This window comes from Salvelinus fontinalis, chromosome 7, assembly GCF_029448725.1.
Source record: "Salvelinus fontinalis isolate EN_2023a chromosome 7, ASM2944872v1, whole genome shotgun sequence".
In the NCBI taxonomy this organism is placed as follows: Eukaryota; Metazoa; Chordata; class Actinopteri; order Salmoniformes; family Salmonidae; genus Salvelinus; species Salvelinus fontinalis.
The window spans coordinates 35,010,198-35,037,235 of record NC_074671.1 but is presented as its reverse complement, the minus strand read 5'-3'; the positions used below and the strand labels follow the sequence as shown (position 1 = coordinate 35,037,235).

At 40.6% G+C, this 27,038-nt stretch overlaps 1 protein-coding gene across 2 annotated transcripts in view; it reads left to right on the top strand.

Moving 5' to 3' along the window:
- Window positions 1-27,038, top strand: part of sugct (succinyl-CoA:glutarate-CoA transferase) — a 171,918-nt gene that overhangs the window by 3,419 nt on the left and 141,461 nt on the right. The window contains exons 2-8 of one of the 2 annotated variants that reach the window (XM_055929264.1): window positions 1,172-1,220; window positions 1,399-1,472; window positions 3,321-3,406; window positions 6,458-6,508; window positions 10,949-11,069; window positions 16,791-16,882; window positions 18,093-18,236. In XM_055929264.1, coding sequence (XP_055785239.1) covers window positions 1,172-1,220; window positions 1,399-1,472; window positions 3,321-3,406; window positions 6,458-6,508; window positions 10,949-11,069; window positions 16,791-16,882; window positions 18,093-18,236 — 617 coding nt within the window. The remainder of the gene's footprint in view (window positions 1-1,171; window positions 1,221-1,398; window positions 1,473-3,320; window positions 3,407-6,457; window positions 6,509-10,948; window positions 11,070-16,790; window positions 16,883-18,092; window positions 18,237-27,038) is intronic. The other variant, XM_055929265.1, reaches the window with a different exon arrangement.

Below are 27,038 nucleotides of genomic sequence, written 5' to 3'. Positions count from 1 at the left end.
GGTATTCTGCCACTGTGTACTCTCTGTTTAGGGCCAAATAGCATTCTAGTTTGCTCTGTTTTTTTGTTAATTCTTTCCAATGTGTGAAGTAATGATCTTTTTGTTTTGTCATGATTTTGTGGGGACTAATTGTGTTGCTGTCCTGGGGCTCTGTGGGGTCTGTTTGTGCTTGTGAACAGCGCCCCAGGACCAGCTTGCTTAGGGGACTCTTCTCCAGGTTCATCTCTCTGTAGGTGATGGCTTTGTTATGGAAGGTTTGGGAATTGATTCCTTTTAGGAGGTTGTAGAACTTAACGGCTCTCACACTCCTCCAACATCCGAGTTTTAATCCATCATTTTTTTCCCGCATTGAGGAACCATCTCCTTTCGACTCCAATTCCAATGAACTTTTTTCTCTTCAGCGGACAGACTGCAAGAAACTCTTAAATTATTGTGAAGATAACTTTTCACGAGCTGTGGTCCTTGTGTAATTGTTCGACGTTATGACTGTCGACGTTATGACTGTTTTTTTTTTCTGCTTTCATGACAACTGTGAACTCGAGGAAAAAAACAAAACAGGTCTGACAGTTCAAAGTAAATAAAAATCTCCAGTCGGAGTTCGTTTGATTTCCGAGTTCTTAGTTGTCTTCAATGCACTGAAGTCTGACATTTCAGAGTTCCCAGCTGTTTTAAATGGCAGTGTTTCTGTCGTGTGCTAGCTTCCTGCGTTGAGCGCAAGCTCTCTGTCAGCACTACAGTAACTATTTTATTCGACAGATACTCTACATGCCCATGTTCTGGATATGTCAACCGCTAGGCAGGTAGCCTAGTGGTTAAGAGTGTTGGACCAGTAACCGAAAGGTCGCTGGTTCGAATCCCTGAGCCAACTAGGTGAAAAATCTGTTGACGTGCCCTTGAGCAAGGCACTTAACCTTAATTGCTCCTGTAAGTCGCTCTTGATAAGAGCGTCTACTAAAAAGCACAAAGAGGGAGGGACTGATCGAACTGCCAATGGAAAGGCAAATACGTAAATTCCAAAATGCTGACATTTTGAATCCCGGCGTAAGTCTCTGGCCTGCTTTGATGTGCTTTATGCTTGTCAAGGCATATAGCCCACCAACAGGCTCTATTGTTGCAAGTTATTATTCACCCGGCGCTGTACTAGTCTAACCATCCTATTTGTCTGACGCAGGAGAGAATGTTCGACCACTGGAGGGTGTTAAAGTCCTAGACCTCACAAGGTATATTCACATAGCCTACTCTTTTTTTAATTCATTTTAATTTAAATTTTCTTCTCATTCAATCATTTTTTTTTCTTCGCTTGTTATCCGTCAGCCTTGAGGTTAGAGAGGTGGGCCAGAAATTGGTTGTCGTTGTGTGTTTATGTGTGTGTGCATGATCTATTTGCTTTTTTTTTAGGGTCCTGGCTGGCCCATTTGCCACAATGATACTGGGAGACCTGGGTGCTGAGATTATCAAAGTCGAGAGACCAGGCAAGTGATGAGACAAATTCTGTGTTACATTCTGTAAGGTTTTGGAAAAATATTGATTGTTGTCGGTGGAAAATGTAAACGTGCAGTGCTCACTTGCAACTTTGACACTATACTAGACTAGAGTATTTGTTGACGTTCTGTTGTCAGTGGCTCTGACAATCAGCAGCCACATGGTGTCACTGCTGTGTAAGACTAATGTGAACCTATTTCATGAAGGTTTGTGAATATTTTTAAGGCTCTGTTGGATTTCATCCTTCCTCGAAGTAATCACTGCTGTAACATAATTTGATAGGCGTAAGCAAGGCTTCCACTGCGTTGTTTTCACCAATCATGAGTAGCCCTTTAAACTAACTCCACGTAATAAAGCATTTATAATGGATTAGAAAATCGATTATTAAGAATTTCTTAATAATTTCTCCCACATATGTAAATGTTGGTAGCCTAGTTATTCACACATTTATAAACTACTTTTTAAAGTATTTAATAATGATTCATAAGATGTTTAACACTACACAGTTACAGTCGCTCGCCCATCTAGATAACTTGAAACAGACTAACCAGATCTTGTGTCTTGAAGTCGCCTAGGCTAGCTAGTGCTAGCCAACTTCTTTCACCAACTAGCTTCAACCAGCTGGTGTGGAATCAATGCAAAGTTGGTGTGGCATTAGATAGCCCTTCTCTGGGGCTAGTTGGGGACCGTCAATTAATTGCACTGTAAATGGGACAATATTTCAATATTTTTTTTTTTTGTGGTGTCATTAAATGCTTTCAATATTTGTATATGCATTTCTACAATTTATAGTCGGTTTGAGGTTTTTAAGGCATTGACATTTGTAACTATTGAATAAAAAAAATGTTTTTTGTCCCATGTACATTGTGTCATTTGCCCCTTAGGGATATCGAATGTCCAACCAAATTGACTGGGCGTTACGATGGTGTCACATGCAGCTGCACTCCGGATTTATGATTACTTGGGTGCTGCCAGATGTGGGAAGGATTAAAATAAACCAAACACAAGGAAAACTGTTACAGTACCCTTCATTCTGTAACATACAATTTTTTTTAACCTTTTCTCACAAATCTCAGTTTTGGACGAGACTGACTTCTGACTGCTATTTACACTTTGTAGTACATTTTGACCATAGAATAAATGTTTCTGACTCATATCGATGCCACATACAGCTGGCCATTTTCAAAACGAGAAGTTGCTTTGTATGGGCAGTCGTTCTAACATCCTATGTTGCGTGCCTATTATTTTACCATTGAGGCTATTTTGAGACATTAAAGAGCATCAGGTACTGCTGGAATGTCTATCAATGGCACGTCCATCTTTTTGTGAGAAATTACACTCAAAACATTTAGAAAGTATAAATGGCCCACACTTTAGACGAGGCCACGCAGAAAGACTTAACAAATGATTAGTAAATTGTTTACAAGGACCTATATTAAACATATTATGAATTGAGTAATGATGAATAAATGATGAATAAACTATTTACTATTAAATCCATAAAATGCTTTATTACTTGGAGTTATTATAAAGTGCTACCCAATCATGTCAGATCAGCGACAACCTAAAAGAATGGTGGAAGGATGCAATTTAAGTTTTAATTAGGATTTTGAACTTTCCTCAGCACAGGCAATGGTGACCATTGGTCAATGTTTCACTTGCATCTTAATAATGTTATGAAATGTAATTATAGTGAAATCCATCAGACCTGGGCTCAATTCAGTTTTGAAGCAATTATTATATTGGTTCCATTGCACCAGGAAACCTCGATCAAGCTGAAGTATTTGAAATGATTAGAAATAGTATATTTTTTTCTGATTAGTGATCATTTCTGACAGGTGCTGGGGACGACACCAGATCATGGGGACCTCCGTTTGTTGGTGATGAGAGTGCTTATTTTCTCAGTGTCAACAGAAACAAAAAGGTACATACAGTTGGTATCAACCCTTGAATTCGATCACACTTTGTTGTGTGACAAAGTTGCATTTTAATGGATTTAGTTGTCATTTTATGTAATCGATCTACACACAATACTCCATAATGTCATAGTGAAAAGATAATTCTACAAATGTTAAAAGTGTCATAGTGAAAAAATAATTCTACAAACAGCATTATTGGGCACAGACAACAGCACAAAGGGCAAGACGGTTGAGACAACAATACATCACGTAAAGCAGACACAACTGTGTAAGAGTGTCCATGATTGAGTCTTTGAATGAAGAGATTGAGATGTGTCCAGTTTGAGTGTTTGTTGCAGCTCGTTCCAGTCGCTAGCTGCAGCGAACTGAAAAGACGAGGGATGTGTGTGCTTTGGGGACCTTTAACAGAATGTGGCTGGCAGAACGGGTGTTGTATGTGGAGGATGAGGGCTGCAGTAGATATCTCAGATAGGGGGGAAGTGAGGCCTAAGAGGGTTTTATAAATAAGCATCAACAAGTGGATCTTAAGACGGGTATACAGAGATGACCAGTTTACAGAGGAGTATAGAATGCAGTGATGTGTCCTGTAAGGTGCATTGGTGGCAAATCTGATGGCCGAATGGTAAAGAACATCTAGCCGCTCAAGAGCACTCTTACCTGCCGATATATAAATTACTTCTCCGTAATCTAGCATAGGTACGATGGTCATCTGAATCAGGGTTAGTTTGGCAGCTGGGGTGAAAGAGGAGCGATTACGATAGAGGAAACCAAGTCTAGATTTAACTTTAGCTTGCAGCTTTGATGTGTTGAGAGAAGGACTGTACCATCTAGCCATACTGCCAAGTACTTGTATGAGGTGACTACCTCAAGCTCTAAACCCTCAAAGGTAGTAATCACATCGGTGGGGAGAGGGGCATTCTTCTTACCAAACCACATGACCTTTGTTTTGGAGGTGTTCAGAAAAAGGTTAAGGGCAGAGAAAGCTTGTATGATTTGTTGTAGAGTGTTTAACACAAAATCCAGGGAGGGGCCAGCTGAGTATAAGACTGTATCATCTGCATATAAATGGTTGAGAGAGCTTCCTTCTGCCTGAGCTATGTTGTTGATGTACATTTAGAAGAGCATGGGGCCTAGGACGGAGCCACAATAATGGAATGGTCTACCATTTTGAAAAGCTTTGGCCAAGTCGATACAAATAGCAGCACAACATTGCTTAGAATCAAGGGCAGTGGCGACATCATTTAGGACCTTTCATTTAGGACCAGTCACTTTGTAACTGTCTCCTTTTTTTCAAGCATGGTGGTGGCTGCATCATGGTATGGGTATGCTTGACATCAGCTAACACTGGGGAGTTTTTCACTCTGGAGCTAAGTACAGGCAAAATCCTAGAGGAAAACCTGCTTCAGTCTGCTTTTACACCAGCCACTGGTAAAGGAATTCACCATTTAGCAGGACAATAACCTACAACACAATGCCAAATCTACACTGGAGTTGCTTACCAAGAAGTGTGAATGTTCCTGAGTGGCCAAGTTACAGTTTTGACTGAAACCTGCTTGAAAATCTATGGCAAGACTTGAAAATTGCTGTCTTGCCATGATCCCCAACACCTTGACAGGGCTTGAATACTTTAGAAAAGAATAATGGAAAAATATTGCACAATCCAGGTGTGCAAAGCTCTTACAGACTTATGCAAGAAGACTCACAGCTAATCACTGCCAAAGGTGTTTCTAACATGTACAGTGAGCTCCAAAAGTGTTGGGACAGTGACTGTTTTGTTGTTTTGGCTCTGTACTCCTGCACTTTGGATTCTAAATTATACAATGACTGTGGTTAAAGTGCAGACTGTCAGCTTTAATTTGAAGGTATTTCCATCCATATTGGGTGAACCGTATAGAAATTGGATCACTTTTTGTACATAGTCAAAGAGTGAAATTAACACTCAGTGGTGTAAATAACCACAGTGTTTGTGTTAATAACCAGAGTTATTGATTTACTCTGTGGAGAGTAAAACATTCCCATCAAAACCACACCCATCATTATCCTATTTCCCAGCATGCTCTACTACAGGAAGATTTTTTTTTCGGGGGGGATTGTTTTTAATATCTGTTTTTATATCTGCATGTACATTGATTGTTTGGTTAATCTTAAAAGCCCAGTGCACAGGAGTTGTAGTAATACTGTGAAAATTATGATTTTTTATTACACTTTTAGTGTAATAGGTGTTTGAAAATACCTGTTTTAGCAAAATTCTTGCCAGTCCTAGCAGATTTCTTGCATGAGAAATGTATCTTTGCTAGGAAGCTATTTTTGTTTCTTTTTGACCGTTTGTAATGGCAAATAATCACAGTAAGGTACTTAATTGTTACCCAAAAATGATTTGATATTGAGATAAACGACTGCATTGGACCTTTTCTTAAGCTACACAAAGATCAATAACATACCTTTTTCTAAACTAATCCAATCAGTTAGATTTATTGCACCTGTAACTGAAATGGTTGTTCCAAATGGTTGTTCCTAAACTTGACAGTCATTCTGAATGCAGGTTGCAGGTGAATACAATTCCAACTGTCGGATGCCCTAACTCTGGATTCCAATAGAAATCACTTTGCAAGCCTGCTTAATGTGACTTGCAGGCCTAATGTAGCCTGTAAACCAGGACATTTTTAACACCACTGTGTTAGGGTAAAACTAGGCCATCAAAGTAAGGCCTTATGATGTACTGTATTGTCAAAGTTAAATTTTAATGATAGCTCTTGCCTAGGAACTTACTCGGTGAAGGCCACAGGACTTAAAATGAATCAAATTCAACAACCATGTCTCTGTCACTAACAAATACAGTCATGGGTGGTAACTCGACTAACTATACTAATACTAGTGTACACAGCTCACTAGATCACATCAGTTACATGTACAAGTAGCAGTGTCTATCCTGTATTATCACATTGAAAGTTGCTATTGTTTGCTTTACTTCACCATTTGCTTTATCTGATGTATTTGAATTTTGCCTGAAAAAATCTTTTATGTTTGTTTTAACAATGTATTGATTTTGTTTGTAGAGCGTTGCTGTAAATCTCAAAGACCCAAGAGGAGCCAAGATAATCTTAGAGGTAGGAAGATGATTGGGAATGTGCTATTTCTCAGAATGGTACATTCCATTTTAATTCCACACACATTGAATGGGCCGGAACAGGCTGCTGTTCTAAAGGTCATTATCAATAACATTTTACTAAGGTGCAGAGCATTCCATTTGCCTCTTGGGGTGCAAGGAGACCCGGGGTAGCTCCACCACTGCGTGCCGTTTTCAAGGGATTGTTGAATAAATGATTGTAACAGTGTTGTGTTCGAGACCACCTAAAGTGAGACCGATTCAAGACCATTATTGGAATTTTGTCAAGTCACCACAATAATAAGAGTTCAAAATGTCCAGTATTTCTGTGTTCATATTTCAAAACAGCATATGGATTCTTTGGACATTCAAAATAGTGAAGAAATACATGCAGAGGGAAAATAAAGCCAATCTACAAATATTACTAACCCAAACACAGTGGGGAACAATCAGCCTTCTATGCTTTTTTAAAATAAAATAATGATGATGATAATTATATTATGTTCAGATTTAATCTTTAGTTTTTGTTAGAAAGGAAAGGGTTAACACTGAAGAGAAACATTTTCTTCTTTGTTGGTCTCTAGGGAGATAAATCTAGCTAGCTAAGTCAGCTATTGGCTAGGCCATCAGAAGATATATAAAGGCATCTGCCATTTAACTGTATTAGGGCAAAATTTTGGAGTGACAGTGGAATCAACCAATCACATTTTGACTTCATGGGTGGGACCGTTTTTCCTAAATTCATGGAAACTTCTGCCTTCTTGAAGGCCAATAGGTCGCTGCGGAATAGCGAGCAGTAGTTTTCTCACGGTCTAGCTAGATAGCTTTTGTTGTTGACTAGTTTGCAGGGGCTTTTTCAGCTAGTTGGCAGTCAAAATTGCACTGATAAACAATGGGGAATTGTAGCCTCCTCGTCTTTCTGCAGCTTGCCTGTCAATGCATTCCTCTCCCAACCAAGCACCCAAGCTAACTAGTTAAAGTTGACTAGCTTGCTAGCGAGCTACTTCCAGACACAAGTGAGAGAACACCTCACTTTGACCATTTTACTCACCGTAGCAGAGCTGGTAAGGCTGTTTACATTTTATCTAGAGCGTTCTTGACTAACTTATTTTTTCTGTCTATGTTTACTGACACTTGTCATATTCAGCGGGTGTTACGCGTTCGTAAAATTCACCAGTTGTTCTGCGCCGTGGCATACTCAGACGAGAAGGCTCTGAAATTTGAGTTGATCGCCAGAGTGAATTTGCAAACAAAAGGGATATGCGAACTGGATAAGTCATTCAAGTTCTTGTTAGCTAACCAAATGACACCTGCATCTCTAGTTGTGTATAACCACCGGAAAACGATGAGGGGAAAAAGGCAGTCACTCACCCACTACTCCAATGGCATGACATCCTCCTAGCAGCTAGCTAGCTAACGTTTTCAGCTTGCTACATTAATAGATACTCCAGCCTATTAGCCACGTTATGACTGACTTGTGATGATTGCCCTTGCTAGTTTGATTGTATTGCCATTCCCAGCCTTAGTTACATTCGTCTGTTTTTTTGTCCAGAATATTGAGTCATTTAAACTGAAACAGTGTATCCCGAATGGAGGCAGCAAACAATGTACCAGGCCAGCTGTGATTTACGGCACCTCCGTACCTTCAGGCTCTGATCAGGCCCTACACCCAAACAAGGGCACTGCGTTCATCCACCTCTGGCCTGCTTGCCTCCCTACCACTGAGGAAGTACAGTTCCCGCTCAGCCCAGTCAAAACTGTTCGCTGCTCTGGCACCCCAATGGTGGAACAAACTCCCTCACGACGCCAGGTCAGCGGAGTCAATCACCACCTTCCGGAGACACCTGAAACCCCACCTCTTTAAGGAATACCTAGGATAGGATAAAGTAATTCTTCTAACCCCCCCCCCTTAAAAGAGTTAGATGCACTATTGTAAAGTGGTTGTTCCACTGGATATCATAAGGTGAATGCACCAATTTGTAAGTCGCTCTGGATAAGAGCGTCTGCTAAATGACTTAAATGTAAATGTAAATTTACAACCTGATGGCAATATTTTTTGGACTACCAAGAAATGTATTGGTGAATTAAAGGAATCATGCATTGAAATGCATCTATCTATTCTGCCGAAAATGCCTTAGTGTACGTCACGGAACATTGAGTCAAATACAAACTTATTTTTAAAACCTCTTTATAAAGTTGTTTTTGTAGCACAAAGTGGGAATTTGATATTTTTTACTAATATTATGATTGTCTGTTTGTTTCATATTTGCAAATTAGTTAAAACGCAGTCAGTTCCACTTTAAACTTTAGGTCACCGGTTACTTTGTGTGCTAAACGTGAAATGTTTTTTGGAATGGGAAGTAATAGTTATACATTTCAATTGGGAAATGCTTAATGGCTGTGTTTTTGTATTCTTATGATTGGGACCTACTGGCGTGTTATGTCCGAGTTTAGGGACTGCTTATCCTTTAACATCATGCTGTGTGTGACTTCTGTCTTTCCATTGGCCCTATGCAGTAGTGTAGTGGTTCCTGGAGAAGTGTGTGTACAAACATTTTGCCAAAAAGTTCCCAAATGGCACGCCCATCAAAGGAAAGGCACCCTTCGAAGGAAAGGAACCCATATGTTTAAAAATATATATTCATAGTTTTCCTGTAGATTTTACAGATTTTCACTCTCAAAATCACACCCTTTTTTTTTTTTTTTTTTTTTTTTTTTTTACATAGTATTTTTTTCTAAGATTTGATGGTTTAAGTCCACAACACTACTTAAACCACACAACTGATTTCATCGACCTCAGGACCTGGCTCCCCAGTGGGTGGTCCTCTGACCACCCTGGCCCATGTCTATCCATGTCTACGCCCCTGATGCGAACAGTGCATGATGACATTTGCGCATCACAAGTAACCTACGAACCAACACTTCAGACTAAACTTTTTCAATACCTGCTTTGCATACCCTTTGTTGCCTGAGTTAGCATTACATTTTACTGGTAGACACTGCTTTCCTACCCTACCGGCTACTGATGTCATTCTTCTGTGAGCTACTTCATGCCAAAACCAGTTGAGAGCTGCACATTTTTGCTGCCTGCAGATGATATTCCGATGAAACTAGGCTATGTGTGCTGCACTCATGTGAATATATTTAACGGGCTTTGCGATTGTAAATCAAATCAAATTTTATTGGTCACATACACATGGTTAGAAGATGTTAATGCGAGCGTAGCGAAATGCTTGTTCTTCTAGTTCCGACCGTGCTGTGATATCTAACAAGTAATACAACAATTTCACAACAACTACCTCATACTCACAAGTGTAAAGGAATCAATAAGAATATGCACATATAAATATATGGATGAGCGATGACCGTGCGGCATAGGCAAGATGCAGTAGATGGTATAGAGTACAGTATATACATAAGATGAGTAATATAGGGTATGTAAACATTATATAAAGTGGCATTGTTTAAAGTGGCTAGTGATACATTTTTACATACATTTTTACATTGTTAAAGTGGCTGGAGTTGAGTCAGTATGTTGGCAGCAGCCACTCAATGTTAGTGGTGGTTGTTTAACAATCTGACGGCCTTGAGATAGAAGCTGTTTTTCAGTCTCTCGGTCCCAGCTTTGATGAACCAGTCTGACCTGGCCTTCTGGATGATAGCGGGGTGAACAGGCAGTGGCTCAGGTGGTTGTTGTCCTTGATTATCTTTTTGGCCTTCCTGTGATATCGGGTGGTGTAGGTGTCCTGGAGGGCAGGTAGTTTGCCCCCGGTGATTCCGTTGTGCAGACCTCACTACCATCTGGAGAGCCTTACGGTTGTGGGCGAAGCAGTTGCTGTACCAGGCGGTGATACAGCCCGACAGGATGCTCTCGATTGTGCATCTATAAAAGTTTGTGAGTGTTTTTGGTGACGAGCCAATTTTCTTCAGACTCCTGAGGTTGAAGAGGCGCTGTTGTTTTTGCACCCACCATGCGTCATGTCCGCCGCAATGGTCAGGTGAGATGAAACGTGTATATTTCCCAATGTGCATTGGGAGCCTTAACCATGTGCCGGCATTCTTTTTCTATACCAATACATGTGTACTATCATGAAAATGCAGTTACTTGCTGTATGACTCTTATAGTTCAGACTATCACCTTCTTCAAGAGGTGACTATTTATAAAACCAAAGAGTTATAGCTGACGTTCATTTAACAATCCCTGGGGCGTCCTTGCCCCCCAGCAGCCAAATCGAACGCTCTGCACCGCATTGTGACGTTTTATTGATAACGACCTATTCTCCACATGACGTTCTTATACATGCAATCATAGAATGACCATCGCATTCCATTCCAATCTTTCTCCCGATGATGATATGTGGGTGCGTTGACATTTCGAATGACGATCTGGGTGACAATATACAGCACAGTAGAAACAGACGTAATGGGCTGTGTTCCTCAGCTTGCAGGGATGTGTGATGTCCTTGTGGAAAACTATCTACCTGGGAAGCTTGATCAGATGGGCCTTGGCTACGACGACGTACACAAAGCAGCCCCGAGACTGGTGTATTGCTCTATTTCAGGTACCTGCCTCTGGCTCTGTGCTCACTTCCTCTACACCCAGCTTTCAAATCATTCCAATATTATATTGTACACAACATACACCTTTCTGTAACTCCATTTCTGTGATCAACATGCATGAAATACTTAGCATCAGGAAACCTAATAAAGTCTCTGAATCGTTTTGATTGGAATTCCGTTTCCACACCCTGAATGTAATGTATGGAAAAGGAATTGACCCCAACTCTGGGTTTTAGCTAGTCAAAGTGCATGTGTATGGTGTGGGAGAGGTCTAGTTTATGGCTTGCAGATCGTTAATTAAGGAAATGTAATGACTGGGTGACAATTTCTACTCCATTATGTTGATGCCTCTAAAGAATGCTCTTTTTTTGTTTTGTATGCTGTCAATCTTCACTATTCATGTTTTCAATTCATTTTGGGACCTTGTGAAAAGGCCCATTTCAGTTTACTGTCTGCATTATCCACTCGTAAAGCAAGTTGAGGCTTTTTGCGAAAATTGCTCTGTTGCCACAGTAATCTGTAACTGATGGCGTAATGTCCCCACGCTAGAGATTGTTTTCGCGTGTTGGGAAGCTGTAAATCCTGGAATCTTGTCACACTCTGTTCAAAAGCCCACGTCACCATCTCCTGTGCAGTGATGTCGTGTCACCTTGGCATACCCTTCTGTGTTGAAGTGGTATTGCTATATGTTATCATGGGCCTTTTGGGTCAAATCAGATCAAAGTAAATCCCTGAAGTTCTCATTAATGGTCACTAGAGGGAGCCTAACACCCTAGTAAACATGTATCCCCCTGGATTTCTAGTTCCTTCAAACACCACAGTGTCAAGATAAAGTGTCGAAATAAAGTGTCAACCATTAGTTCATACCTCCTGTCTTAGTACCCAGATACGTCAGATGTGGCGAGTTGGTTTAAGATTTGCCATTTTATTCGCTGTGGCAAGGAAAGCAATGAATTGCAGATAGTTTTAATTTCCCCAAGTCTTGTTGGAAGATGACTTATGTTGCCAAATTTCCAAGCCCCCTTTCTTGTTAAATGCTGGAGACATTACCCACGAGGCCTTAGTAAATTGTGGATGGTAAACACGACGGTGAAATTGGAAAGATTTACAATGCTCATGTTGAAATGTTTAATTTAGCTGGATTTAGACAACTTCCTTTTGTGAATCTGTAACTAATGTGTTTTGATTAGCTTGATGTGGCCTTTGCCTCATAAACCATTTGAGTTTTTTGATGTCTCCAGATATTTATAGAATAGATTTTTCAACCTTATTTTTATCCATACAGTTTTCAATTTCAAAGTTGTTTTAAGTGTTCTGATCTTTAGTTTGAGCAGACCACTTAGCTCTTTTTTCAGTATTAAGCTATTTAAGTTCCAGGATAAGACACACTTTTAGGAAAACATACATTTTATCCACCCCTATTTTTGATTTACCTTAGCTGTATGCTGCGATCAAGTGAAAAGGAAACCATTTATGCCTGTGACAGTTTAAAATGGATTTTAGTTCACTTAATGAGCGTGCTTGCTTTATGTGCAGTGAGCCTCTTGCAATGATGTCATCATTTGATTTATTTTTGCTTATAGGTTGATTTCCTTGGACTTGCGGGCAAATTTTGTGACCTTGTGGCAATTTTGAGTAGCCATATTTTATTAGGATATTTTTTTTAAACTAAGCAATAATACATGGAGTATGATTGCTTATGTAATCTTTCAGATCCCAGTGATGGCGCATATCGGCAGTCCCACTCATGGAAACGACTTAAGACCCACTTTGCAAAAGACTTGGCAGTTTTAGTGTCTGAAGTGGTTGAAATCTTCCAATATATTTTGCCTGCTGTTTTTAAAAACGACAAACTGTAGCCTTGCATGTTATGTCCTTGCCAGTGACTTCAATGGCATTGTCACCCCCAAATATACACTGCTTAATAGAATATTGTGTATTTCTTTCTCTGTTTCTTAAAAGGGTTATGCAGACACACATAGTCAAGCTATGTTGTGACCTCTGTACAGGATGCTTAGCTCCTTACAAAACATGGCTTAAACACTTTGTGGCCACACCTCTGCCCAGGTTTTTTCCCCAATAATCTAATTTGAAGACCGTGAAATATGGTTAGATTTTTTATTTTTTTCCCTGGAGTGCTTATTTTGATTGGGCTGCAGTGGCTATAGCTTAGTACACGTAAACACTCCTGATATTCTTCTGCGATGTCTGTTTTTTTGGGCTCAAACCAACAAGATCAGCATTCCTTTCCCCTGTTTTAGTTAGTTCGTGCTATGCAACATACTGTTTGTTTTCAATTTATTCTTTAAAACACATCTATGCCTGCATAAGGTGGGACCTTGTAAGCTAAAAGTTACTTGCTATTATTGAATTAATTACGTCTTGAGCTGACACATCTTAGTCCCTGAAATCGGATAGTAGGCTGTTTATAGAACTTGTACTATATAAAACTGTCCGAAATATAAGTATGACGTATGGCTGGTTTCAGCGAGCCGCTGTGCTTCAAATGATGTGCATTATACTGCAGTACAGTGGATGTCAGCGATACTACATAACCTAGTTTCATAAGAATCCCTGCTAAATGTCTGAAGCTCATGTGATTTCCACAGTTCTGTGTCAGGTAGAGAGAACCGCAAGATAATGTTCTACTCGTCTGTTCTGGGAGAATACAAAAACATGCATATAGTTTCTGTAGGAATTTATGCACTGCTCAAAAAAATAAAGGGAACACTTAAACAACACAATGTAACTCCAAGTCAATCACACTTCTGTGAAATCAAACTGTCCACTTAGGAAGCAACACTGATCGACAATAACATTCACATGCTGTTGTGCAAATGGAATAGACAAAAGGTGGAAATTATAGGCAATTAGCAAGACACCCCCCAAAACAGGAGTGATTCTGCAGGTGGTGACCACAGACCACTTCTCAGTTCCTATGCTTCCTGGCTGATGTTTTGGTCACTTTTGAATGCTGGTGGTGCTCTCACTCTAGTGGTAGCATGAGACGGAGTCTACAACCCACACAAGTGGCTCAGGTAGTGCAGTTAATCCAGGATGGCACATCAATGCGAACTGTGGCAAAAAGGTTTGCTGTGTCTGTCAGCGTAGGGTCCAGAGCATGCAGGCGCTACCAGGAGACAGGCCAGTACATCAGGAGACGTGGAGGAGGCCGTAGGAGGGCAACAACCCAGCAGCAGGACCGCTACCTCCTCCTTTGTGCAAGGAGGTGCACTGCCAGAGCCCTGCAAAATGACCTCCAGCAGGCCACAAATGTGCATGTGTCAGCATATGGTCTCACAAGGGGTCTGAGGATCTCATCTCGGTACCTAATGGCAGTCAGGCTACCTCTGGCGAGCACATGGAGGGCTGTGCGGCCCCACAAAGAAATGCCACCCCACACCATGACTGACCCATCGCCAAACCGGTCATGCTGGAGGATGTTGCAGGCAGCAGAACGTTCTCCACGGCGTCTCCAGACTCTGTCACGTCTGTCACATGTGCTCATGTGCTCAGTGTGAACCTGCTTTCATCTGTGAAGAGCACAGGACGCCAGTGGCGAATTTGCCAATCTTGGTGTTCTCTGGCAAATGCCAAACGTCCTGCACGGTGTTGGGCTGTAAGCACAACCCCCACCTGTGGACGTCGGGCCCTCATACCACCCTCATGGAGTCTGTTTCTGACCGTTTGAGCAGACACATGCACATTTGTGGCCTGCTGGAGGTCATTTTGCAGGGCGCTGGCAGTGCACCTCCTTGCACAAAGTCGGAGGTAGCGGTCCTGCTGCTGGGTTGTTGCCCTCCTACGGCCTCCTCCACGTCTCCTGATGTACTGGCCTGTCTCCTGGTAGCGCCTGCATGCTCTGGACACTACGCTGACAGACACAGCAAACCTTTTTGCCACAGTTCGCATTGATGTGCCATCCTGGATTAACTGCACTACCTGAGCCACTTGTGTGGGTTGTAGACTCCGTCTCATGCTACCACTAGAGTGAGAGCACCGCCAGCATTCAAAAGTGACCAAAACATCAGCCAGGAAGCATAGGAACTGAGAAGTGGTCTGTGGTCACCACCTGCAGAATCACTCCTGTTTTGGGGGGTGTCTTGCTAATTGCCTATAATTTCCACCTTTTGTCTATTCCATTTGCACAACAGCATGTGAAATTTATTGTCAATCAGTGTTGATTCCTAAGTGGACAGTTTGATTTCACAGAAGTGTGATTGACTTGGAGTTACATTGTGTTTTTTAAGTGTTCCCTTTATTTTTTTGAGCAGTGTATTTGCCCACCAGACTTCTTGAAGGTACACTCCACTATATGACGTCTCTACTGTATCTATCTTTTTTTTTTTACAAGGATTTATAATTTCATAATACATTTTAAAGGTATAAGACAAATAATCCGTCATGTCATGAACCCTCTGTTTGAAACCATATTTGTAAAGGATTCAAAGGGTGAAAATACTTTTTCATTCACATGAATAATTCATATAATTTTTTATTTGATTATCAAGATTTGTATAGAAAAAAAATAAAACGTTGTGTCATGTATTTGAGCCTGTGCTGTGCCAATTCGGTAAGTCTTAAACAAATATGGACTACAGCTCCCAAGCTTTCTGTGGATATAAGGGTTTACTAGTCTATTCTTTATGACCCTCTCTATACTTCCTTATATCCCGGAATAGCAAATATTGGTTAAAATCACTCCAAGGCTGTCAGCTCAAGATTACATTTGCCCAGTGTTGACACGGGACAGGAGCTGCAATTGTGTTTACTTTGTGTAAAGGGGTTAATTATTTAGTGTGACTTTTCATAGGGGTTAATACCATGCTGCTGTTCTGTAGTACAGAGGGGTTAGATGGTTTGTGTGTGTTTCACATTCGGGTAAAACATTTCTGCCATGGTATAGAGGGGGATAGGTTTCGTGCTGAAGCTACGGAGTTAATGCTACGATGTGACCTTTTTGGGGGCAACCCAACCAAATTCACATAGACATGTGAGTTATAGATCTGTCATTATCATTGAAAGCATGTCTAAGAAGCGGTAGATCTGTTCTATGTGTGCTATTTCTATGCTTTTAGGTCTTAGTGGCAATATGTAACTTCTTGGGAGATGCTGACCAAATGCACATAGAAATGTAAGTTATAGATTTACCACTCTACTTGAAACCAAGTCTAAGAAATGGTAGAGCTGTTCTATATGCACTATTTCTATGCTTCCCATTCTTAAGTTTTGTTTCGCTTCCTTTTATTTTCGGTTTTGTACACCAGCTTCAAACAGCTGAAACAACAATATTTTTGGTTATGGAAAATACATATTTCACAGCGGTTTAGATGGTACAATGATTATCTACACTTTACTTGCTTATTTTGTCACAAACTGAAATTAGGTGAACTAATAAAAGTTTTGGCAACCACGAAATGGCAGAGCGATTTCTGCATAGCATACTTTAATAACCCATCACTTGTTAGTGTGCTTCTGGCTTAATCTATGAACATGATCAGTCGGCTCGGGGATTCGAACCAGCGACCTTTCGGTTACTGGCCCAACGCTCTTAACCGCTAGGCTACCTGCCACCCTAATATTTGTGGAATAAAGCAATAAGGCTTGAGGGGGTATGATTTATTGTAAATATACCATGGCCTAGGGGTGTTCTTAGGCATGAAGCCAAAGTCCTGCTATGGGAAAGTCATAAAGTGTGTGTGTGTGTGTGTGTTGGTTCCAAGGCTATGGACAAACTGGGCCGCTGTCCCAGCGACCAGGGTATGACTCAATCGCCTCTGCTGTCTCTGGCATGATGCACATCACTGGCCCTGAGGTGAGTATGTTTCTCTCCCCAAGATATACACAGTGTACAAAGCATTAGGAATACCTTCCTAATATTGAGTTGCACCCCCTTTTGCCCTTAGAACAGCCTCAATTTGTTGGGGCATGGACTCTACAAGGTGTCAAGTGTTCCACAGGGATGCTGGCCCATGTTGACTCCAATGCTTCCCACAGTTGTGTCAAGTTGGCTGGATGTCCTTTGGGTGGTGGACCATTATTGATACACACGGTAAACTGTTGAGCATTAAAAACACAGTAGCGTTGCCGTTCTTGACACAAACCGGTGCGCCTGGCGCCAACTACCATACCCCATTCAAAGGCATATGTGTTGTTTTGCCCGTTCACCATCTGAATGGCACACATACACAATCCATGTATGAATTGTTTCAAGGCTTCAAAATTATTCTTTAACCTGTCTCCTCTTCATCTACACTGATTTAAAGTGGATTTAACAAGTGACATCAGTAATACTGACCTGGTCAGTCTATGTCATGGAAAGAACAGGTGTTCTTTTTTTAATATTTTTTTTTATTTTTTTTCCCTTTTTCTGACCAATTTCGTGGTATCCAATTGTTAGTAGTTACTATCTTGTCTCATCGCTACAACTCCCGTACGGGCTCGGGAGAGACGAAGGTCGAAAGCCATGCGTCCTCCGAAACCCAACCAAGCTGCACTGCTTCTTAACACAGCGCGCATCCAACCCGGAAGCCAGCCGCACCAATGTGTCGGAGGAAACACCGTGCACCTGGCGACCTTGGTTAGCGCGCACTGCGCCCGGCCCGCCACAGGAGTCGCTGGTGCGCGATGAGACAAGGATATCCCTACCGGCCAAACCCTCCCTAACCCGGACGACGCTAGGCCAATTGTGCGTCGCCCCACGGTCCTCCCGGTCGCGGCCGGTTGCGACAGAGCCTGGGCGCGAACCCAGAGTCTGGTGGCACAGCTAGAACAGGTGTTCTTAATGTTTTGTATACTCGCTATACAATGATTTCATTGTACATAACATACATATTTTACTTAGACATACTTTATAATTAAACAATGTATTCATGTAATTATAACTCAGCGTGTCCTACCTGGGATTTTAACTCACAACTCATCCATACGAAGATTTATACATTCACTACTGTAAGTTGCGTTGGATGGAAGTCTGCTTAATGGTTTCTCAATATATATATTTTTTTACTTGCTCTGTTGCGCAGGATGGGGACCCAGTTAGGCCGGGCGTCGCAATGACTGACCTGGCCACAGGACTCTACGCTCACGGAGCCATCATGGCCGCCCTGCTGCAGTGTCACAGGACAGGAAGGGGTGTTCACATTGACTGCAATCTGCTTTCCACCCAGGTAACTCACGTTTACCACCAGTCTGGTTGAATCCAGTCCCTTAGTAATACAATACTCTTGAATGATATGGCAAAATGAAGATTTCTGCCTAAATAGACATACCCAAAAGTAATATCTGGTAATGCTGCATAGTTTTAGAAAGGTCTGGAACTCACCTGTCTGGTAAAAAATAGTTATAAATTGCTGAGGTCTACTCACTTTTGAAGACTAGCTCAAGGACATAGTACAAATATGATAAAAATATGATCACATGATTTTTCCCCCCTTCAGTCAGTTGGGAAATAGAGCTTGAAATGACTGAAATGCTTTCTAAATATAGTAAAAATCAGATTATAAATGACTTACTATAATATTTCACCTTTCGTGTAACTGTAAAATAAATATGATCATATTTAGGGACAGTTCAATATTGGCACTTTCATTTAACTTGACGACAGAGACGGTAATGCCAAATGTCTCCTGAGCGGCACTGACACGCCATTCAAATGTGTGCAGACTCGTTACAACTTAAGCTTTAAGAACAAAGTGATTTCATCCATCTGTGACCAAGAGACGGATGATGTGCAAGTATCTCTACTTGCATATCACCATCTGCACATCTATCACTCCAGTGTTAATGCTAAATTGTAATTATTTCGCCACTATGGCCTATTTATTGCCTTACCTTCCTAATCTTACTACATTTGCACACACTGTATATTAATTTTTCTATTGTGTTATTGACTGTACGATTGTTTATTCTATGTGTAACTCTGTGTTGTTTTTTGTCGCACTGCTTCGCTTTCTTGGCCAGGTCGCAGTTGTAAATGAGAACTTGTTCTCAACTAGCCTACGTGGTTATATAAAGGTGGAATAAAAATAAGAGAAAGTTACAGAAGCCCTGAAGCCCAATGCAAAAAAATTTAATAAACTTACTCTTGGAATGATCTTTTTTGAACGACTTAGTATCTCGCTTGAACGGCTTAGTATCTGGTTCGAATGACTATCTGGTTCTAATGAAATACTAAGTCATTTGAACAACTTAATTGTTCTTTTGTCTAATTAGGTCTAATTTGTTATTCAGGTGTTTTTTAATTTATTTTTTAATCTGTTCGAATTATGCTCTGCCCCACTTTCCCACTTAAAAACTGCCATTCAAAGGAGCCTTGCTTTAGGCTATCAAAGAACTGTCGATGAATAATCATATCAGTGTGTGGAATATGTAAATTAATGGCTGCAGCAGTCATTACATGGTTTGACAAGCTGCATAACAAAATTATTATTAGACAAAACAACAATTAAGTCGTTCAAACGAGATGACTTAGTATCTATTATATATTATAATTATATTATATATTCTATTTTTAACTAAGTTATTCAAACGAGATACCAAGTCATTCAAATGAGAATTCCAAGAGTACATTTGTATTTCCTTTTTGGCTTTTGGTTTCAGGGCTTCTGTGAAAGTGATCTTGTTTCAATTCTACAAAATTATTTTGTGTGTTTTTCTTTTTGAGAGCTATAAATCTGCCTGAGAACATTCCAGCAAAATGAAACTACTATTGTTACGTCCGCTACACTCTTCCGTTTCATATGCATTATTGCAAGCACAGCTGTGAGTTTCGCAGGCATGATCCCTGAAAATAGCACATTTGAATCGTGACAACCAGCGCTTTTAAGGAAAAACACAACAGTAGAGGTAGTATGCATGGAAATAATCAACTGTATTTACAGTGCCTTCAGAAAATATTCACACCCCTTGACATTTTCCACATTTTGTGTTACAGCCTGAATTTAAAATGGTTTAAATTTAGATTTGTTTTGCATGGACTTACTCTGTGTGCAATAAGTGTTTTTAACATGATTTTTGAATGACTACCTCATCTCTGTACCCCACACATATACAATACTCTTTAAGATTCTCAGTCGAGCAGTGAATTTCAAACACAGATTCAACCACAAAGACCAGGGAGGTTTTCCAATTCCTCGCAAATAAGGGCACCTATTGGTACTACAAATATATAGGTGTATTTCCTAACTTAGTTGCCGGAGAGGAAGGAAACCACTCAGGGATTTCACCATGAGGCCAATGGTGACTTTAAAACAGTTGCAGAGTGTAATGGCTGTGATAGGAGAAAACTGAGTATAGGTCAACAACACTGTAGTTACTCCACAATACTTACCTGATTGACAGAGAATAAAAACAATTCTAAACATCCAACAAGGCACTAAAGTAATACTGCAAACAATTTGGCAAGGCAATTGAAAATCTATGTCAAGACCTGAAAAATGGTTGTTTAGCAATGATCAATAACCAATTGGACGGCGCTTGAAGAATTCTTTAAAGAATAATGGGAAAATGTTGCACAATCCAGGTGTGGAAAGCTCTTAGACATACCCAGAAAGACTCACAGCTGTAATCGCTGCCAAAGGTGATTCTAACATGTATTGACTCAGGGTTGAATACTTAATCTAATTATTTAATTTTTTTTGACAGATAGTGCAGATAGTCTCTAAGGTGCAGGTCTCTGCAGGGAGACAGCTAGGATTAGTTGTTCAGCAGTCTGATGGCCTGGTGGTAGAATTTGTCTTGGAGCCTGTTGGTCCGAGACCCAATGCACCGATACAGTCCGTGGCTCGGAAGACTGGAGTCCTTGTCGATCTTTTGGGCCTTCCTCGCCTGGTGTAGATGTCCTGGAAGCCAGACAGCTCACCCTCACTGATGTATTAGGCCGTCCTCACCACCCTCTGTAGAGCCTTCCAGTTGAGGGCGGTGCAGTTGCCGTACCAGGAATTGATGCAGTCGGTCGAGATGATCTCGATTGTGCATCTGTAGAACTTCTTGAGGATCCGAGGGCCCATGCTGAATTTCTTCAGTCTCTGTTGCACCTTCACCACAGAGAAGCATTTATCTTGGCACCACTCTGCCAGGGCTCTAACCTCCTTCGGAGGGCATAGCGGGATGTCTTATAAGCTTCCGGGTTAGAGTCCTGCTCCTTGAAAGCGGCAGCTCTACCCTTTAGCTCAGTGTGGATGTTGCCTGTAATCCATGGCTACTGGTTGAAGTACGTACAGTCACTGTGGGGACGACGTCATCGATGCACTTATTGATGAAGCCAATGACTGATGTGGTGTACTCCTCAATGCCATCGGAAGAATCCCGGACCATATTCCAGTCTGTGCTAGCAAAATAGTCCTGTAGCTTAGCATCTGCTTCATCTGACCACTTTTTTATTGACCGAGTCACTGGTGCTTCCTGCTTGTAAGCAGGAATCAGGAGGATAGAATTATGGTCAGATTTGCCAAATGGATGGCGAGGGAGAGCTTTGTATGCGTCTCTGTATGTGGAGTAAAGGTGGTTTAGAATTATTTTCCCTCTGGTTGTACATTTAACATGCTGGTAGAAGTTATGTAAAATGGATTTAATTTTCCCTGCATTCAAGTCCCTGGCCACTAGGAGCGCCGCCTCTGGATGAGCGTTTTCCTGTTTGCTTATGGTCATATACAGTCCATTGAGTGCGGTCTTAGTGCCAGCATCAGTTTGTGGTGGTAAATAGATCGCTACGAAGAATATAGATGAGAACTCTCTAGGTACATAGTGTGGTCTACAGCTTATCATGAGATACTCTACCTCAGGCAAGCAAAACCTTGAGACTTCCTTAGATATCGTGCACCAGCTGTTTTATCCTGCCGATAGTGTATAACCTGCCAGCTGTATGTTATTCATATCGTCGTTCAGCCACAACTCTGTGAAACATAAGATATTACCGTTTTTAATGTCCTGTTGGTAGGATATATGTGCTTGTAGTTCGTCCACTTTATTATTCAGCGATTGTACCAATAGTACTGATGGCAACGGCAGATTAGCTACTCATCGCCAGATCATCACAAGGCACCCCAATCTCCTTCCGCGATACCTTCATCTCTTTCTCCTGCGAATGACGGGGATGAGGGCCTGTTCGGGTGTCTGTTGTAAATCCCTCTTGTCGACTCATTAAAGAAAAATTCTTTGTCCAATGAAGGTGAGTAATTGCTGTTCTGATGTCCAGAAGCTATTTTCGGTCATAAGAGACAGTAGCAGCAACATAATGTACAAAATAAGTTATAAACAATGTGAAAAAACAAACAAAATAGCACGGTTGGTTAAAAGCCGATAAAACGACAGCCATCCCCTCCGGCTTCATCTTCAGTCTGACCCAACACTTTCTATTTTCTGAACTGTGTCGGATGTCCTCAAAGGTGCTACACATAGCGATTTTGATGGTACCTACACTATTCAGTGCTTGTTTTCTCACAAACTGAAATTGAGCGAACTGTGTAGATTTTTAACATTTTAACAACCAGGAAATGAGCAATTTCCACTAGATAACACAGCCACAAAGTCAGAACGCTTTCTCAGTTTTACAACCGATACTGCTCCGGCGGGAGAAATTAATAGGCGAATATCACAGCTAACCACAACACTGGCGGATAAGTAATACTGTGAAACACTGTCATTCCACTGTTAGTGAAATAATGTTATGGACATTTTCTGTAATTACAATGCAAAAAAAAAAAAAAGTGTTGGTGCTTTTAACTTTTAGTTTGTTAACTGTTCAGTTAGGAAATGTGCTATGATGTATTTTTTGAAGAAACAAATATTTTGTAGCAAATAAATCCATAATATTTTATGAATATTTTATACAAAATACATGGTATGTTTCTCCCCACAGCCAGCAGCAACATTAAGCAACATTAAGCAGCTACACAATAAGATTTGGCCATGCACAACCTTTGTTCCACCGTATTATTAGTGCCCACAAGCTTTCTGGTCCTATAGTTTCTGAGCAAAACTTTGGTTTTGCTGTTAGGATGACTGTTCATTTGACCCAGTCGCCACAATGCCTGAGATCTGAAAACACTCAGCATACACTAGACCTGATTCAGTGACTATCAATAGAGATTCTGTCTCCTGTTGAGAGCCGGAGACCAGACCATTCCGGCGCCAAGAACGTAATTCCATTTAAATCAATGGAGTGTGAAGAACGTCCGCGTTTACATGTCGGCCCGGCACTTGTGTCTCTCCTGACAGCATGTTGCCGTGTTCTCTCAGACAGGACGAGTTCAAAGCTGGATCATGTTAGGCTCCTTGGCTGCGTATTAATCTGAGGGATGACACTGTTGCTTTAGGAGAATGGTTTATGTCGTGCTCTCGTTTCTCTCACATCGTAACATGGGACCCATGTGACAATTAAGCTCCACTCGGGTACATTGATACGGCATGCAGAGTAATCGGTCTAAGAAGCAGGCCTTGTTTAAATAGAACTTGGTGCTTTTTAAAATTTCACTAGATGGATTGATTTAATGTAGGCTTAACTGACAGGCAATCAGTGAACTGATTATTCAACTGTCTTGACATTGCTGCAGGGTATCGGTAGATATTCGTTTTGTAGCAGTCTTTACACATTTTGATGGCTATGGTTACTGTACCCTGGAGGCCCCACTGAAGTTAAAGATCCCCATCCTTCGAATGCCAGTGGTGTCACTTGCACTACGAGGCGAAGAGGACATTTGAGATTTACTGAAGCCTTTACAAATAAATGTCCTCCTGGAACAGTACGAGAGCACATCATATCATCTTTGTGAAAAATATCTATTTTCCTCCCACCAACACCTGAAACATTCCAGTGTAACCTTTTCTATTGTCTTATCGTGGCAGGTCGAGTGAAAAGTAAAGGTCAACAAATATTTGCGAGGCTGTTTTCTGCAGATTGCGGTTGGATTGAACCAAAATACACATTTAAGGGGTCCTTAGGGAACTAACCCAAATTCACCCCTTTCTCACAGCAGATCTGATGTCCTTGTTCCGTACCATACATCACTTGGCCAGGGACTGTTAAGTCATACAATGCCTTCAAAGTATTCACACCCCTTTACTTTTTCTACATTTTGTTGTGTTACAGACTGGAATGGATTAAAAACAGATTAAATTGATATTTTGTCATTGGCCTACTTGCAATACCCCATAATGTCAAAGTGCAATTACGCTTTTAGAAATGATTACATATTAATTACAAATGAAACTCTGAAATGTCTTGAGTCAAGCATTCAACCCCTTTGTTATGGCAAGCCTAAATAAGTTCAGCTGTAAACATGTGCTAGTCGCATAATAAATTGTATGGACTCAATCTCTGTTCAATAATAGTGTTTAACATTATTTTTGAATGACTACTTCATCTCTGTACGCACACTTACGATTAACCTAAAGGTCCCTCAGTCAAGCAGTGAATTTCAAACACAGATTCAACCATAAAGACCAGGGAGGTTTTCCAATGTTCGCCAATGGGTAAAAATAAAAATACATTAAATATCTCTTTGAGCATGGTGATGTTATTAATTACACTTTGGATGCTGTATCAATACACCCAGTCACTACAGGCCACCTTCCTAACTCAGTTGCCAGAGAGGAAGGAAACAGCTCATGGATTTCGCCATGAGACCAGTTACAGAGTTGAATGGCTGTTATAAAACTGAGGATGGATCAACATTGTAGTTACTCCACAATACTAACCTAAATGACAGAGTGAAAATGAAGCCTGTACATAATACAAATATTCCAAAACATGCATCCTGTTTTAAAACAAGGCACTAAAGTAAAACTGCAAAAAATGTGGCAAAGAAATTGACTTAGAGGCCTGAATATAAAGCGTTATGTTTGGGGGAAACACATCACTCTGAGTACCACTCTTAATATTTTCTAGTATGGTGGTGGCTGCAGCATGTTATGGGTATGCATGTCATCAGCAAGCACTAGGGAGTTTTTTGGGGGTTGAAAAGAAACAGAATAGAGCTAAGTACAGGCAAAATCGTAGAGGAAAACCTTGTTGTTTGCTTTCCAGTAGACACTGGGAGACATTCACCTTTCAGCAGGACAGTAACCTTAAAAAATTCCAAATCTAGACTCGATTCGCTTAGCAAGACGACATTGAATGTTCCTGAGTGGCTTAGTTACAGGTTTGACTTAAATTGGCTTGACAATCTATGGCAATACTTTAAAATGGCGGTCTACAACAACTTGACAGAGCTTGAAGAATTACTTTAAATAATAATGTGCAAATCAGATGTGTACAGATGTGTACAATCCAGATGTGTACAGCTCTTAGAGACTTACCCAGAAAGACTCACAGCTCTAATCACTGCCAAATGTGATTCTAACATGGATTGACTCCGGGGTGTGCTTTATTTATGTAAATTTGATTTCTGTATTTCATTTTCAATACATTTGCAAAGAATATATAAAAACATTCTTTCACTTCGTCATTATGGGGTATTGTGTGTAGATGGTTGAGAAAAAGTATACATTTAATCAATTCTGAATTCAGGCTGTAACAACAATGTGGAATAAGTGAAGGGGTGTGAATACTTTCTGAAGGCCCTGTACATCTCTACATCAACGGTAGGTTTTCCACGTGATATACTTCTGAGGTACAAGATAAGGAGGTACATATACATCAAAGGCAAGTATCAGATTAATGTATGTGCGCTAGAGAGGGCAGCTTTCACGCAATCAGATGTCATAGAATCATAAATTGGCTATCTACCCACAGTATAAAAACTGCAGTATGCCTCATCTGCATAAAAGGTAATAAAAACAGCTTTATAAATACAAAAAAATGGGCTATTGTTTAAAAAGATTTAGTTTTGAACTATTACATTTCAACAGTGTACATTTCAACGTTCAAAGCTGCATTTAGATTTAAACAATTTCTTCCTGCTGAAGAACATTTTGATTTTGACTCTGATTGTTGAATCCTGCAATTTGGTTATAGTTCAGTAGGGGCTTTGATTATTTCCAGGAATCTATGTTAGAGAGTTGACTTGTATTGCCAATTCTCACTCGTGAGCCTTTATATTGTATCAGACCATGTTGCAGAAATAACCGATCAGACTCTGTGTCCTTGGATGATACAAATTCACACAAAGGAAGTGATTTTGGGAGGTAGCTCCAATAATACAATTGTTTGTATCCCTATGTTTTGGGTCAGGGAATTCTTCCTTGGAAGTTTTTTTCCCACCCTTCATACATTTCTAAATGACCCACTAATCAAACAAGGCAGTCCTCTGATATCTGGAGTGGTGTTGTGTGTATGTGGATTGTGGTCGATGCATAACGTCACATCTGAGGCTTTTAGGTCATGGTTGCTGTGGTCGACCCCTGGGCTGCCAGAGATGGATATATTACCCCTCCCCTCCATGTCCAAGTGTGCATTCCTACTGATGTCTTGTGGCCACAGTCATCTAACCTCTGAGCAATTTGATGGTGGCTGGACACAAACGAACATAAAGGGATGGCCAATCCAGATGACCTTTTATTCCCAATCCTTTGGCTAAAAGGGTTGCCAGATGCATAATTATCCAACGTATTTGTTGTAACTTTTTTTTTATCACATTGGCAGTTGGTCTTTTCTGTGGTGATGGGTTGCCTGATGTAGAACATCCAATATGGTCATTAGCTGACAGTGAGTTAAAGGTTATACATGTAACATTTCCACCTGCATGTAGCGCCAATTGTCAATTACATACCAGTAGTAGCAAAGGAATAGAAATCCATGAGAGAACGTTTTAGAACGCCGCGTTATACTGCAAATTACCTTTTTTTTCCTGTGAGTAGTCTTTTTCTGTGACTATGATTGGTTCCCATTCTTGATAGCAAAAATGTTAGCAATACAATTTTGGATCATTATGTGAAGGTAAGAAGCAGTACTAAGACATTTCAGGTTGTTCTAAGCAGTGTCTTAAAAAACAATTTAAGTTATGGCTAAAATATTACTTAAAGCTCCTTTT